Source organism: Falco naumanni, chromosome 3 (assembly GCF_017639655.2).
Source record: "Falco naumanni isolate bFalNau1 chromosome 3, bFalNau1.pat, whole genome shotgun sequence".
In the NCBI taxonomy this organism is placed as follows: Eukaryota; Metazoa; Chordata; class Aves; order Falconiformes; family Falconidae; genus Falco; species Falco naumanni.
In genome coordinates this window covers 65,928,292-65,944,625 of record NC_054056.1, presented here as the reverse complement: position 1 = coordinate 65,944,625, position 16,334 = coordinate 65,928,292, and the positions used below count along the sequence as shown (strand labels likewise).

Below are 16,334 nucleotides of genomic sequence, written 5' to 3'. Positions count from 1 at the left end.
CTCTCTGTCTCTGAAGGCATGTGTTTGGAGGATGGCCATTTGTGATTGAGGGGGTGCGGCTAGAGAAGGGGTAATGTGACATATTTTCCTGGCTGCTGGATGCACATTATGACTTTCACCTTGAGCACAAAAGGAATTAGTTTTTTGTGGGTGTGATTTGGAGTGGGGTTTTTTTGCTGATCACTGGGATCCTGGTAATACTTTCTTGCTTTTCTGCCATGTCTATGGAGTCTCAGCTAGAAGGCTTCTTATCTCTGTATGACAAGATACAGTGAGAGCAGGGGGGTCAGGAATATTTGACACTGGCTCAGAATTTGGGAATGTGGGTCTTCTTTCTTGGGCTACTGAGAAACGGGAATACGATCATAAACATTTTTATAAGAAAGCACAGTGACTAGGCCTAGTTGTCAGAAGCTAAAAATTTCTATCTCCAGAAATCTAAACTACTAGGACTTTGTCTTCAAAGCTTTTGCTAAACTTGATTTGCAGTCTGATAGTATTAAGTGAAATGATACTGATTTTGGATAAATAGTCATATCCGTGAATTATCTTACTAGGCTTTCTAGGAGAAGGAGCAAACACCGATGTATTTTAACAGGGTGATGTGACAAGTTATAGTGTCTGTCAGTGGGAAGATGCCACTGCTTTGAGAGTGTTTTTATTAGGATACCGTCTTATTCTAGCTACAGTTCTCTGAGTTTTTAAATCTCCAACGTAGGAGTGAGTTTAGAAGTGAGAGTATTGCATAACTAGGCTTGCACTTTGAGCTGAAGAATCGTTAGCTTTGACTTGACAGGTTGAAAGAAGAAGCCACTGCTACTTTTTGTTTTGTTTTTTAAAAAGAATGTTGTCTGCATATTAGACACTTCTGCATGTTTACTCCCCCAAAAAAGTATTTCTAGCTTTGATAATTCAGTGCAATGCAAGAATTTTCAAACAGGTTTTGGAACAAGTGTATTAGAAAGGATATGTTCATAGCAGCAGCTACTTGTCCCCATTTATCATGATGTGATTCACATTTGTAGAGCAATCTGATTGCATCAACCAGGCTCCTGAATGAAGCTGAATCAGAAGATACAGTCCAGTTGCTATTGAACAGCTAATCTGAAGAGAACACCACCAGGAATTTATCTAGTTCAAGTATCCAGTGATCAGCACTATCTGTTTGGCTTGCAAATTTGCTTCAATTGAGCTATACTGCCTGCTAATGTTGGCATAGATGAAACTGGTCACTCATAAGTCTCTGTTCTGTGGTCCTGTGTGTAGAAATTGTAGATACAATTACGGAAATATCCTCTTTCTTTTCCAGAACTGTGGTGAAAAAAATGTTTGTAATGTGGTAAGATTGCTTACTGAAGTAGTAGTCTATTTTCTCAAGTCTCTCTCCTCTTTTTAAGTGATGTGCTACTGACTATCAATGCTTTCAAAATGTTGTGGTAACTCCTAAGTCCCTGCAAGGGGAGAGCAGTAGACACTGGACATGAAAGGAAGAACCTTCAGGAAATGGGAGTTATTTGTGTTACTGAAGCATGGTATCCAGTGTTAAGAACTGTAAAGTTAAGGGTGTTATTAATCTGAACTCTGATAGCAATAGGTTGGTCAACAGTGTCTTCTGGTGTGCTGATCCTCTCATCATGGGGGTGGTGGAAACATGTAATCAAACTCGATAACACATGGATTGCAGGAGAGCTCTTGGTTTCAGGATTGAATGCTTAACATGTCAAACTCTTTTATGGTGATCGGGGGGTGGGGGTGGGGGGGTGTGTCAGGCAGGTGATGGGGGCGGGGGGGAGCATTGGGGAAGAGAAGAAGCACCAAACAAGTAGCAAAACATACTAAGACCAATGGCATCTCCTAGAGCGCTAGGGAAGTTACTAGCTTTGATTAAGAATACAGACCTCAGGAAGCATATGGAAACAGAATACATGTGCAGAATGCTGAAAAATGGCTAACCATGTCAAGAATTAAAGAGTGAAGGTACTCGCAGATAAGGCTCCCTGGTTGTTGGAAGAGCTTAGAACTGTCCTAATTTTTCTTTTTAACAGGTTTTATCTGAGAGGTGGGGATTTTCTGCAAACACAGCTTTTGTGTGTATCAAAGGGGGTATTGATGGTTTTACATAGATGCAATCTTACTATAAAAGCAGTTGTTTAGAGGAATATTTAGACTGTACTAAAACTAACCTGTCATAGTAAAGCTTGAGCTGTTAGGTACCACTAACGGGTGCTGTTTATAAAGAATGCTTCTAAATGGTACAAGAGAAGTAGTAGACTAGTTCTTTTGCTTTTTGCTCACTTCCTAGTTTGTCTCCAGTTACCAGCTCACTTTAAAAGTTGTACAAAAAGCATAGAAACTTACTGCCCTTCCTTCCATGTTTAGGGTAGCTTGTCAAGGGCTTTTTTTGAACGCTACCAAAAATGCTCCACAACCTCTGTGCTGCCTGTGGGCTTCTTGCTTTGAATATGGTTAAAAGCATGAATTCAGGTATCTCAGAGAGGGATGGGAAACACGTGGTCAGAACTCAAACCCAACCTTGCTAGCAGTTAAACACTACCTTTTTTCAGGTGTATTTGTTAATCAAATACATTGGCCAAACTTTTCTATTTGGAACTGAAGATTTACCAGTTGTTGCAATAGGAGATGAACTTCCCTTGAGTTAAGTTTCTGTCATTGCTTCCGCTGTTTCCCCTTGCTCTTCCACTCTTGCAAAATGTAGCCGGTGTTTTTACTGTTACCCTGACACTTCAGGTTTCATGAGCTGGAGAGCTTCCTAGTCAGCCTGGTGGTGTCTCAGGATCACTTAAAAAGTTTGGCTTCTGAACAGGCATTCTTATTCCTTCTCCCCTCTCCTCAGCCCACACCCACTTAAGTTCAATAGAAAAAAAATCCACCTCATTTTCTTCTAGTCATCTGTTTGACAGCTGCTCTGTAGCAACTTGTGAATATAAATCTTTTTTTGCAGTGACGGGGGAGTATGCAAATCTTAATTCAGAAAAGAGTTAGCTGCAAGTACATGGGAAAGAGCTCAGGCTGAGTTGCCTGTTGATCTGTGCTCACAATACAATACTAGGCTTGTTCCCTCTGACACCTAAACAAACTCAAGGCTTGTTAAGCTTGTTGGGTCAAAGGAGGTAACTGAGGTTCAGGGATTGGAGACTGAGATCGTTGGCAGGAGCTGGTGTAGACGTACTTTCTCAGTGAGAGCCATTTTTCAGGAAGACCAGAGAGATGTCTCTAGGGAGCAGATTCTTATAACAGTGCCTGGATTCATTCTTCTACTGTTCTTTATTGTATATGCTTTTGTTGTGTTAAGCAAGGCACGTGCCCTGGAGAAGGCTGGCTGGTCACCGTCTACAGCTCTGGAGAGGTTTGCCAGGTGCTGAGTTCAGTCCAGCAGAATTGCCTCTCGGCACTGTAAGGTCAGCCTTAGGAGAACTGATCATGTGTGTAAAAAATCCTTGGTTATACTGAGAAGCGTATCAGAGGGTGGTCAGCAGCTCTGGTGCAGCCTACCTGTTCTGCCCTTTCTGCCTGTGCAGTCCTAGGCCTGTTGCAGAAACTCAGATTGACGGAATTTGTGTGTTGTGACTCTTGTCTGAAAACAAGACAGCGCTGGATGGTACAGAAGAAGGGAACCTTACAGGAGGCAGACGCTTTGCTTTATGTTACTGGGTTGGCTTCGTGCATTTCTTGTCATGATAACCACATGTTGGGCAGCTCTTTCAATAGAGATGTGGAATACTTTACCTTGAAGAGATTTGTAGCTTGTCCTGTGGTCAGGATGCTTAGGCCCACGTGTTACACTGCTAGAGTGTCTCTGCCTCTCTGATATTTGGATACACAACAGTGTTTTCCTGACTACCTGGGCTCATGATCTCTGGAGAAATCTGTATTTTATGTAACAGACTTGTCCACAAGTAAAAATGCTTCTCCTTATCCTACTTGTTATATATAGTACCACCAAACTAATGCTTTGATATGTTATATCATAATATGGCACAGAACTAGACTGACAAATGGGGAAACTTGTGAGAAGATTCTCTGGAGTGCCAGTCCACTTTTTTAGCATATCCTCAGCACCAGCTGGCAGTTCTTTTTCATTCCCTAGCAACTGGCTTAATTTCAGTACTGTCTTGATGAGGGTAGGGATGGATGTTTTTAATGAAAGGAAAGATTTCCTTTATGCTCCTAGATCTCACTCTAGAGAGGATGGAGACATGGTGGCACAGCCATCCATTCATCAGGATTTTATCCTATTCTTGACCCTTTTGTAATGTGAATGTAGTAGAAAATCCTCTTATCACTGTCCCTTTCACCAAACATAATTTACATGTTGTAGAGAAGCTGCTGGCATAGTTTTGGGGTTTTTTTAGGAGAAAACAGGAAAGCACCTGGGAATGGACAGCTGTGACTGAGATACTCTTTTGGATGGACTACTACTTCAACAGGTTTTGATTACTAGTTTTGAATTAGAATCAGCATGTGAGAGAATGACTAATCTTGCAATTGTTTCTCTGGGTATTTGCAGCCAAAAGCAGGAGCATATGCTGAAAGAAATAGTATGTAGCTGGAATGGTGTCTGCTGCAGTTTCTGTTCACTTTTTTCAGAAGTGGTGAGGCTTGCATTAAGCTATTTACCATTCGGTGTTGTACCTGGTTTCTGCTAAAGGATTTCCCCAATGGGATAGAAGGTGCATCTTTACTTGTCTTGAGTCGTTCCTTTGCTTCCTGGAACTTGCAATTGGATAATCCTTTCACAGTGTTGTCAGTTATGAAAGAAAAACATGAAACAAAAATACAGCCTTTTGCCAAGAAATTTTTACTTTCTGATTTGGGGCAAGACCGACTCTTCTCCAGAGCTGGTTAAGTATTACCTGACCAAAACACTGGTTGGAAATAAAGTGGTGTCACTAATGTTATTTTTAGTTCTAGATGTGATTGTAGATTGCACTATTAACCTACCTTCCAGAGTACAAAGTTTATCTTACTGATTGGAGAGCTCATCATTTTGACTTTGCTGGGACTTTATGGCTAATGTAATACACTGTGTGTGATACCTCCTTCTGTTCTTTGATACTTGTTTTGTAAGGTTGGAAGTGAAGGTTGCTGAACAGCAGTGACTGTCGTAAGAATTTAGTCCAAAGTGAAATATTATATAGAAGGAGTCAATACTTGAATGTTGAGGTAACTGTGTTTAGTTAGGTGAGGTACTGGTGTCTTTATGACACTGGCACTTCTCCTAAGCAAGTTGTAGTAGCTTCAGCTTAGTAAGAATGTCAAATTTTGCCTCTGTTTGCTAGGTGATTTTTAATGTATTGTGTTCTTGCTTGTCAAGCAGTCTCTTTATATCTAGATACAGAGCTGCAGTGGTCTGTGGCAGTACTAGTTACTTACCAAATGGATGCTGTCATCAGAACACGGCAGCCTACTTAGGTTTCAGTTTTGTACAAAGAGAGAAGATCTGTTAGTGACCGAAGTCTAGCACAGGCGGTAGATTCATTAACATGCACCTGCTCTTTTGCAGATTCAGAATCTGAAAAATCATTAAGTGGGTTTGAAACAACAGCCTACTCGTTGGAGGACAGCATGGATTCAAAAGATACAATAACTTCAAGCATGTCTGAAGAAAAGGTTTGTGGCAGTGGGGAGTCGCTGTCTAACGGGATCAAAAAACACAGGTAGGATGTTGCCTGTTCTTAAGGTATTACAATATGCATTAATGGTGAGTAAAAGACCACAGGAATCTCTGATAAGCTAACTGTGAAAACTTCCAAAACTTTGTTAGGAATGATTGACAAGTAGTTGGTTGTGCTATGATTTTATAAAGAATATTTTTCCAAGGCTAGTATGCTCCTTTGCATCTTGTTTTTTGATGATCAACTCCGATTAAGTGAAAATAAAATATAATGTGCTATGTAAAAATGAACACACTTGGCTTTTAATAGATCTTATTGAAATCTATGTGGATTTTAATTCCTTCATGTATCTTTAATGACCTATGCCTCCTATTGCCTCTTTAATTTCCAGTCATTTGATCCTTCTGTTGGTAACAGGAATGAGTGATGCCAGGCTAGCAATATTTTTCAGAAACTCAGATATGAACAAAGGGAGTCCTATTCTAAAAGTCCTCATCCATGTTTTATGTGCTTATTTTGTGTTGTCAAATGATCCATTTTTGTTTGTTTCCTTGCTGATAAAGAAGGACAATAGGTCTGGAGTTAATGAGATGTAATAGACACCACTATTCTTGAGTTTCAGTGAAAGGGCAATATAAAGTTTGTGCTGCAGATCAAGCCAGACTTCAGCATGTTTCAAAAAGACTGCTTTGGAAGTGTTTTGGATATGCAGAATGATGATGGGGGCACCACACTTCTGTAAAAACAGGAAATTAATGTCCAATTTTACAGAAGCAGAACAGGCACGCATAATTACTTGGTATCTTAAATAGCTAAATTGCAGTGACCGTTGAAGCATGTGGTAATGCCAGAGACCTGATGTTTCAAGGTTCAACCTTTGCATGTGTATCCCTCCCATAGTAGGCAAAGAATAAGGCAGATGAGGGTGTGAGTGGAGTAATGGGGTTGTTTGGGAAGGTAACATAAAGCAGCTGACTAAGCGTGTTGCTCTGCACTCTTGTGCTGTTAGCAAGGTGGTATTTATGGCCTTGGCTAAGTGCCTTTCCTAATTAGAGCAGGAAGTTCAAGGGTGGGGGAGAAGCACTAGGTGAAGGTGGACATTGAATTGCATTCATTGCCTAGGAAACTATGAGGAGAAAGGCAATTCATGATCCACAAGAAAACAATGATGCATGTTGACATGTGTTGTCTTTAAGAGTTTTAACAGAAATTGATCTTCTGTTTACTACAAAAAAACCCCAAAATTGGCAGGTTTCCATATTGCTGCACTTATGCTGTCCAAACTGTAGGCAGCCGGTGACTGGAGGAGCATTTAAGATCTGCTGATTTTGTAAAGGGGAATGAAAAGTAATAAGCAAGTACCTGTGCATGAGTTGTTCCTCTGAGTTGCATGTCTTTAGTGGTAAAGAGAGTATGGGGTATTGGAGTAAAATGAATGTGTAAATTGGCTAGCTAATAATATACTGCTAAAGAAAAGTGGAAACATCTGACTTGCATGTAGATAAGTATGTGTGGTTATATTTATGTGACTAAATGGCTACAGAGCATGTTCTAGATTGAGCTGTAACTTCAAGCTTTTTTACCTGGCGCCTTGGTGACACATTAGGATTTGTCCACAAAGATATTGATGCAAACTGTTTTTCCCCAGAGCTCAGCCAATTTAAACTTTACCTCTTAGAGAACCTTCTCAGGGAATGGGAGTTGTGTGGTGTTTCTAGGCTCATTTCTGAGTTTCTTGGTGGCAGTGATACTTGGTCTGGTATGGGATCTGTTTGATGTGATTTCAGAACCGTGTTAGCTACCTGGAGCTGCTGGCTCCAGTTAGTACCTCTTTTGGGTTTGGGGCTAGTTAGAGAGCATGTGGTCACCTATGCATCGTCTGTGATGCCACCTGTGTCCTTTTTGGAGCAGACACCTTAACTTCTTGGTGCTGTGCAAAATGAGGGGGTCAGAATAGTTTGACAGAACTTAATTCTGTGATTACATCCTTGTGTTTGCTGTAACTTTGTTTACTTCTGTTTGTGTTAGCCACATGGAAACAAGTCACTTAGAGAATAGCCTAGATCGATGTCTTTTGCTTAAAGTCTTGATACTTTCTTGTGATTCCTCAGATGAACAGAGGATCTGCATCTCCATCTGGGTTGCATGTGAAAATACCTAACACTGTTTAGCAGTCAGTATAAAGAAGACTATTTCTTACCTTAATCTAAAAAACCTGAGCTCTAATCTGCCTCCCTTGAGCGATGAGGGTTTTGCACAGGGAGGTGGAGGTCAGTTTTTAATGGAGGGTTGCGGTGGGGGTGGAGGGTGGTTTTGGAGATGTAGGAATAAGCCTGCTGTTTCCAAGGAATTTGAAGTGTTGGGATGCACTTATAAATATAGGTGGAACCAGTGCCATTTACCTTATTCTGATTTTTTTATTAAGGTAGTTTCCATCCTACTGATTTTTCATAGAGTATTTTGACAGCGGACTTAATTTTTGAAAACTTTTTGGGAGGGAATTTTAGAGACAGGAAAATAGTCCATTAAGTAATCCGGAAGCATTCAAATCACTTCTTTTTAAGAGGGAACTGTTTCATTTGAGCCAAATAAAAAAAACCAAAACCAAACAACAATAAAACCCCACCCACACACAAAAACAAACCTCAAAAAGAAAACCAAAACCCAAAAAACCCAACCACCCAACCAAACCCCCAAAAGACCCTTGCACAAAAATGTTTTATTAATACCTGTCAACATTTAACAGCCACTTGTTGCTGCTGTTTACCTCTTACTGCTGAGGTTTCGTAGTCAGCTTTCCCTTTGGTCCGCTGACTGGGGGCCTTTCAGAATGTAGATGTGTTTCGGTTTAACTTTTTGCGAGCCAGGAGGTTATTCGGTCAGATGAAGAACAAGCTAAACATGCCTTTTTCACACCATATGTCTCTCCTTCCCCACAAGATTCCTGTAACAGTTGATATGCTATAGATAACGCTTTGGACAAGTGTTTTTGTTAAAATGAATGCTCTTAAATACATCTTATCTGTTCTACTGCACAGAAATTCCAGCAGATGTTTTTGTCACTTAAAGCTATAATTAACTTCCTGAGTCGTTTCTAAAATTGACATCTGGAAGGAAATTTTTGCATTCACAAACCTTACCCTTAATCGTAGGAATATGTCAAGGTTAGTAGGCCTCAGGTCTTGGCTGCCTGTCATTTTTCCACGTGTTCTTACTTGTCCCTGGGATCTTTCTTGGTGGCTTAAAACTGCTTTGTTTCCTCAGTATGTGTGTGTTCTATGGGGAAAAGAACTGGCTCTCATATCAGGTGTGGCTGATACAGATAAGAAATATGGATGAAACTGAATGATAGCTTTCAAGTAAGCAAGCAAATTGAACAGAGGGACATGTTAACTTTAATGAAATTTAAGTTTTGTTGTGAAAGGAAAGCAATGTGTATACTGTAGCAAACTTTAACAATGTATACACTTGAGCAAACTAGAGGCACATCAGTGTGTTTTATATGCAGAAGGGCTTACTTAAACACAAATTCCCACTCTGCTAACTGCTTTTGTTAAAGAACACACAGAAAAAAGTTAACACTACAAATGAAGATAAGACTGAATACTTGGTGGACACTGTCCTCTTCTGGACATTTGTATCAAAGCATCCACAGAAGTATTTTATACTTCATATTTTTCAAGATGATCTGTTTCGTGAAATATTTTTGTATCAGTGGAAAGTCAGAATAGGGAGTGAGTGATATCATGTTTGTCAATTAAAAGAAATCCTCCTACACACTCATCCCTTGCATGGGAGCTTAGTAAAACAATTCAGTGTTAGGTTGTTAGCTACTTGCTAACAAAACATAGTTTGGTACTGTGAGGAGCTCAGGTATATGGCTAGGTTTTTGATTGCATGGGTGCTCCTTAAAATATGAGCATTTTTTGGTTTTGTTCTTTCTGAAAACTGAAGCATCAGCCCTGGTAAAGGTGTTTCAGTAAGTATGGGAGGCAACACAGCAAGCAGGGCTACTGAAACTAACAACCACTACTCAGGCTGATTTTCTGTTATTTTTTTTCTCTTGACCGTGTTTCTGATTATCAGAAAAGGGGTGTGGAGGAGGCAGCTACAGCCTGTTTGCACTCTCTGAAAAGGTGTTGCTTTAGTTGCTTTGAGCAGAGATGAGACCATCTTGGTTAGGAGGGCAACGTGATCGTTCAGACAGCTAACTAAAGTTCAAAAATCAAACAGTTCATGCAGTTTGAGTGAGCTGTAGGTGATTCTTATCTACTGAGAATTTTTCTCATTGGTAATAGCTTCATGAGCCAAACACAGATTTTAGTGTTGTAGACAAAGGGCTTTGACTGTATTTATGCCTTTCTGTAGGTATATCGGATTAATAGTTTAGCTGGTCAGTAGCAGTAAGAAAACTGAACGAAATCTGTACCTGATTTCTCATAAAGCTGAGAAATACAGTCTGCATTACTCAGCCTAAATGTTGGTCTTGAAAGTACATTTAAGACTTGCTTCAGAATACATCAGCTTCCTGTAGAACAGGCTGCTCTCTTTTCTTTAACGATGCTGCTTTTTCTGTTGTAGCTGAGGGCTGGTTTTAATACAGGCAATAAATTTCATGGCCTTTTGTTGTCCGTATACAGGTGACTAGCAAAAAAACCCCAAACCCACAAATCTGTTCAGATGTAGTGAACATACTTATGTACCTACTCAGAAAGAACTATTTCTTACAAAGACACAACTAAATAGCCACTATGAAAATACTGTTTCAATAACTGATTTAGAAATTCTCTTCCACTGCACTTATGCAAAACGAAGGGAATGGCTCTAATTCTGTTTTTGGAGAAATTCAGATTTCTGTGTAGGTAAAACAGTTTAAGTTCTTCAAAGTAGCACTGTAAAAAACCCTTGGGTTTTAATTTAAAAATTTGAAAACTGTCACTTTCCAGAAAGATTATTTGGGTTTCTTAGTAATGGTTAGTAATGGAAAACTTTTCTTACTTCTGCTTTCTTTCGTTCCTTTCCTCAGAACAAGCTTGCCATCTCCGATGTTTTCCAGAAATGACTTCAGTATCTGGAGTATCTTAAGAAAATGCATTGGAATGGTAGGTAATCAGAAAGCTATGATAAAAAGATGTGAAGTAATTGTTTCACTTGAAGCCCAAGAGAAAACTTTTTGGGGAGAGAATTTTTTTTTTAAATTTGCTGCTTATGCTTTATTTCCTTTCACAACTTGAGAAGGTAAGACTTGGTCAGAGCAATATTCACAGAATTACAGCATGGTTGGGGTTGGAGCGGATTTCTGGAGATCATCTAGTCCAATCCACCCTACTAACGGGTTCACCTAGAGCAGGTTGCATGGGATCATGTCCAGGTGGGTTTTGAATGTCTCCAGAGAAGGAGACTCCACAGCCTCTCTGGGCAGCCTGTGCCACTGCTCTGTCACCCTCAAGGTAAAGGAGTTCTTCCTCATATTCAGGTGGAACTGCTTGTGCTGCAGTTTGTGCCCAATGCCCCTTGTCCTGTTATTGGGCACCACTGAAAAGAGCCTGGCCCCGTCCTCTTGAAACATGTCCTTAAGATATTTGCAGACATTGAGAAGTTCCAGTCTTAGAGAGTCTTGACTCTCAACTTTCTCTTTTCCAGGCTAACGTGTCCAGCTCTCTCAGCCTTTTGTAGCCCTCTGCTGGACCCTCTCCAGTAGTTCCCTGTCTCCTGAACTGGGGAGCCCAGAACTGGACACAGCGCTCCAGGTGTGGCCTCAGCAGGACAGAGCAGAGGGGGAGGACAACCTCCCTCGACTTACTGGCCACGTTCGATGCACCTCAGGATCCCACTGGCCTTCTTGGCCACCAGGGCACACTGCTGGCTCATGGCCAGCTTGCTGTCCACCAGGACTCCCAGGTCCTTCTCCCAGAGCTGCCTCCCAGCAGGTCACGCCCAGCCTGTACTGGTGCATGGAGTTCCTCCCCAGGTGCAAGACCTCACACTTGCCTTTGTTGACCTTCATGAGGTTCCTCTCCTCCCAAGTCTCCAGCCTGTCCAGGCCTCACTGAATGGCAGCACAGCTGCTGGTGTATCAGCCGCTCCTCCCAGTTTTGTATCATCAGCAACCTTGCTGAGGGTGCGCTCTGCCCCTTCATCCAGGTCATTGATGAATATGTTGAACAAGACTGGACTCAAAACTGACCCCTGGGGAACTGAAAATGTCTCTCAATTTTAACCCTTAAAGTACTTTGAGGTAGCAATTTTTATTTTTATTTTTACTTTGTGAAAAACCAAACCAACCAAACCAAACATAAAAAGCTACTTTAATTTTGCTTTTCTCCCTTGTCGTTAGTGTCTCTGTCTTCCCCTCCCCCCCCACCCCCATGGTGTTACTGGCCAGATGGTGGCCAGATCAGAGGTTAGCTGGTTGGCAGCTAATCTGTTTCCAGCTAAGGGTGAATTGAGAAGATTGCTTCTCTCCATTAGATCCTGCAGTAGGTTGAAAGTACTTACTGCTGATAAATCTCTTATCAGCCTGTAACAGTAGCCTGCAGAAAGGAAAGTGTATATTTAGTCACTGTTGTTTTCTCCTCCTCTTCATGCTGTAGTTAGAAACAGCACCAAGCAATGAGATGTGGAAATGCCGGGGGGTGCATGTTTCAGCAGCTCCAAGTCTCCTGAGTTGTTGTGAAGTATCTGAGGCTTCTCACAGTGGCTTTAGCAGAGAAGCATTGTAACCTTAAGATACAAAGAGTAGATTGAACACCTGTCTTGCATAAGGTGTGTGCAGGAAAAATATCCACAAAGGCCTTAATTCTGCTTTGCAGAAATTGCTGTACAGAAGTTGCAGTTTGAAGGGAGGGTTCGGCAGAACTTGGAGTGAGTTGTGCTGAAGTGTCTGCTCAAGTTGTTGGTGCCAGATGCTGATATTATGGTTAAGAACAGTACTGTTTCCTGCGCACATTGCCAATGGTCATATATATGCTTTCAGTTTGCTACTGCGGGCAGTTTAGAACGTGCTATGTTGTGCATTCAGAGGGCATGCTTTTTAAAACTGGGAAAGAGAATAAACAGCATCAAAACTATAGGACTTCTTTTACATTTTTATTCCTGTTACAAAAAATACCTTTTTTCTTCAGAATACAGAATCCATGTTTTTACTCCTGTGCCACCATGTTGCCCTGTCCTTTCTCATCCTCCTTCCCCCACCTGCCTCCAAAAAAAGATAATAGTGTTTATGTAATTAGATGGCCTATAGCTATTTTAAGAGTGATAAATAATTTTGTCTTTAGAAGGGTCCTTAATACTTCATTCCATTGTTTCGTCTCACCTTCTTAATGCATTTGTTGATAGGAAGTTAGTTTGCTTGAAGTTTGATTTTCTTTTTGTGTTAAAAGTAGCCTTAACATCAACACAGATAAGCTTATCAAGCTCATAAGGGATATACAGGGTTTTTTCTTTGCAGCATTAGCCCTAAGAGCATCATTTATTTTTGTAATAAGCCAATTACACTTGGGTTACTGCAGGCCAGTGTATCTAATCATTTGGTTTTTAACACAAATTTCATTTGTGCTTCAGGAGTTGTCCAAGATCACAATGCCGGTTATATTCAACGAGCCACTGAGCTTTCTACAGCGACTTACAGAGTATATGGAGCATACATACCTCATCCACAAAGCCAGCTCACTTTCCAGCACAACCGAGCGAATGCAGGTACTTTGAGTGCACTAATTTGTGCTAGCTCTTTTTTCTTCATTGATAGTCTTATTATAGGAGAAACACCTGTAATTTGCTGCATGTCAGATTCTCTTATTCATTACCTAGTTTTGCTTATCTGGGAAAGTTTTGCTTTTCCTAAGGCTTGCCTAAAAAGGGCTTTTGATGAAAATTGTTTATTCCTCTGCCTTGCAAATAGAACTTTGCTAAGCTATTTCAGAAGAATCATTCTGCAATACCATGGCTGCTGTTGATGCTTGATAAAGTCTAAAATTCAGGAGATTAACTATGTACCCTTACTCTTTTGAATAGTGTGTTGCTGCATTTGCTGTGTCTGCTGTAGCCTCGCAGTGGGAACGTACAGGGAAGCCATTCAACCCATTGCTTGGAGAGACTTATGAATTGATCAGGTAGTGAACAGAAAATGCACTGGAAAGTGGAGAGTGATGTTCTGTGTAATGGATGTTTCATTAGACTTGTCAGGTGGCTTGCAGACTGCTCGTTGGTGTGTAATATTCCACCCGTTCTCCTAACAGCTGCTGGAGGTGCTTGCAGTGCATTTTGGTGTTCAGCCATGCACCTTCCAGTGAAGGGAAACTACTTAACTTTTCAACTCAGAGCAGTCAAAGGAAATTTGCCAGGTTTAAATGTAAGGTTTTTTACAAAAATTACTTTTCTTCTGAAAAATTTCTGAATGGAATTCTGAATGAAAAGATGCACGGTACATAAGGGAGGTGTTGGAATTGTGATATTCATTATATGAGTGTCCAGAATACCAATAGGCAATGTTAGTCTATTAGCCTAATAGTATGTATCTGCACTTAGCAGATTTTTCTCTCAGATGAGAGTTTGGCCGATTTTTATGTGACATTTTAAGGAGGAGGTCACTATCAAAAGTAAACATACTGTCTGATCAGATTTGGTAATTCTTGTTACCTTTTTACATTATGGCCTCAGTTATTTAGAATGAGGATGTTCTATGTATTAGTTGATCTGTCTTTTTGTTTTGTCCTAGAGTTTTAACTCTTGCACTGAGTACAACTGTGCATGGGTCCAATCTGCTTCACTCTGGGGAAAAGAACTGCAGCTTCACTACACTTGATATGTAGATACATGTTTTTGGTAATCTTTATTTTGCAGAGATGATCTTGGATTTAGACTTCTCTCGGAGCAAGTTAGCCATCATCCACCAATCAGTGCTTTCTATGCTGAAGGCTTAAATAATGATTTTGTGTTTCATGGATCAATTTATCCTAAACTGAAATTCTGGGGCAAGAGTGTGGAAGCGGAACCAAAAGGCACAATGACTTTGGAGCTTCTTGAGTAAGTTGATAAACAGTAACTGCGTAGGCACAGTGCCCACATCCATGATGATTAGTGTGCAGTAAAGTCTCGTGGCTTAGGAATGGACGTGTCTAACACCCACATCCTAATGTCTGATGGCAGATGACTTTGTGGGGAGGAGGAGGTGAGAAGATGAAAGGAACTACCATCATTTCTTTTAATATACTGCATGCTAATGGTAGCAGTAGTTGGGGCTCGTGTCTGTATGTTCTGCAGACACCTGGATGTCAGTCCTACTAAGACTAGCACACTTAGGGTGCTGTTGGCTTTCCTTGTGTCATTCAGTGCAACAGTGACTGCACTGAAGCAGCTGTTCTAAGGAACAGATAAAATTGGTAGCAATAGGTTAATAAAATTCTTGGGTTTCCTGACTTACTGCCATGCCCGTTTCAAGACTTGGTGTGATTTATAGATGATGGCTTGTTGCAGGAGTGACATCCAGTACAAAGATACAGTATTTTAATTTTTATTCCACTCCCTTAGACACAATGAAGCCTACACGTGGACGAATCCTACGTGCTGTGTGCATAACATTATCGTGGGCAAACTTTGGATTGAGCAGTATGGAAATGTGGAAATAACTAACCATAAGTAAGTCAAGAGTGTGAGTGCTTTCACTTGCTGCCAGTTTGAAAAGGAAAAGCATTTGGAAGTAATTGGTGCCCTCTTGTTCTGCCTTTAGAACTGGTGAGAAATGTGTACTAAGCTTCAAGCCGTGTGGCCTCTTTGGGAAGGAGCTGCACAAAGTTGAAGGCTACATTCAGGACAAAAGGTAACAGCTTCATTCCTAGTAGGAAACAATTGGCTGCCCTCTGTTTCTGATGGGAGCTGTAGAACTGAATGTCTTGTAGAACTGCATAGCCTGTCAAGGGCATGAACCTGCAACAGCAAGGTTATGGGTTGTGTAGCACCAGCAATGGAGTTTGGAGAGTTGTTCTCAAAAGTTCTTTTAAATATTTTTGTCTGAAATGATGCATTAAATCTCTTTAAGCTCCTTTGTAAACGTGGTCTTTTTTTGGTAGCAAAAAGAAACTTTGTGCGCTGTATGGGAAGTGGACTGAGTGTTTGTACAGCGTTGACCCAGCTACATTTGAAGCTTACAAAAAAAATGACAAGAAGAATGCAGAAGAGAAGAAAAGTGGTAAACAGGTATTAATCACGTAAAGAGGTGGTATCTCAAAAGTATGATAACACAGCTAAATACTTTAGTAGCATTTAAGAGCATTAAGATTTCTTTTCACTTATTCTCTCTTTCCCGGTAGGATACAAAACAGATTGGATGAGTACCAGCACTAAGGGATAAAATGCTTTCTCTCTCAAGGATTTGTATCCAGACTTCCCAAAACTGGATACTTCTAAATACTGGCCTATATACCTGCCTTTTCTTCCCAAGTTGCATGCAGAAAATCACATGGCTATTGGTTGGACCATGGTTCTGATCATGTGTGATAATGTGTGATAATCATGTTGTATCCTAGTAAGAGGATTTGGACTCTTAGAGGCAGGATAGACTAGTTTCTCATCTTGATAGAAGATCCTATTTTCCAGCTTTTACAAGGAATTTGTGTATTGCTTGCTGTTAAATTTTCACAACCATAGAAATGCTTGCTTTAGTTTTTAATCCACAGTTGCTTTTTTTTTTTTCCCCCTTCT

General features: G+C 40.6%; 1 protein-coding gene across 3 annotated transcripts in view; it reads left to right on the top strand.

The window, feature by feature from the left end:
• Window positions 1-16,334, top strand: part of OSBPL1A (oxysterol binding protein like 1A) — a 78,069-nt gene that overhangs the window by 50,554 nt on the left and 11,181 nt on the right. For all 3 annotated transcript variants that reach the window (XM_040586940.1, XM_040586938.1, XM_040586941.1), the window contains 8 exons: window positions 5,525-5,678; window positions 10,663-10,738; window positions 13,200-13,334; window positions 13,650-13,747; window positions 14,478-14,660; window positions 15,165-15,272; window positions 15,364-15,453; window positions 15,704-15,830. In XM_040586940.1, the coding sequence (XP_040442874.1) occupies window positions 5,525-5,678; window positions 10,663-10,738; window positions 13,200-13,334; window positions 13,650-13,747; window positions 14,478-14,660; window positions 15,165-15,272; window positions 15,364-15,453; window positions 15,704-15,830 (971 nt within the window). The remainder of the gene's footprint in view (window positions 1-5,524; window positions 5,679-10,662; window positions 10,739-13,199; window positions 13,335-13,649; window positions 13,748-14,477; window positions 14,661-15,164; window positions 15,273-15,363; window positions 15,454-15,703; window positions 15,831-16,334) is intronic.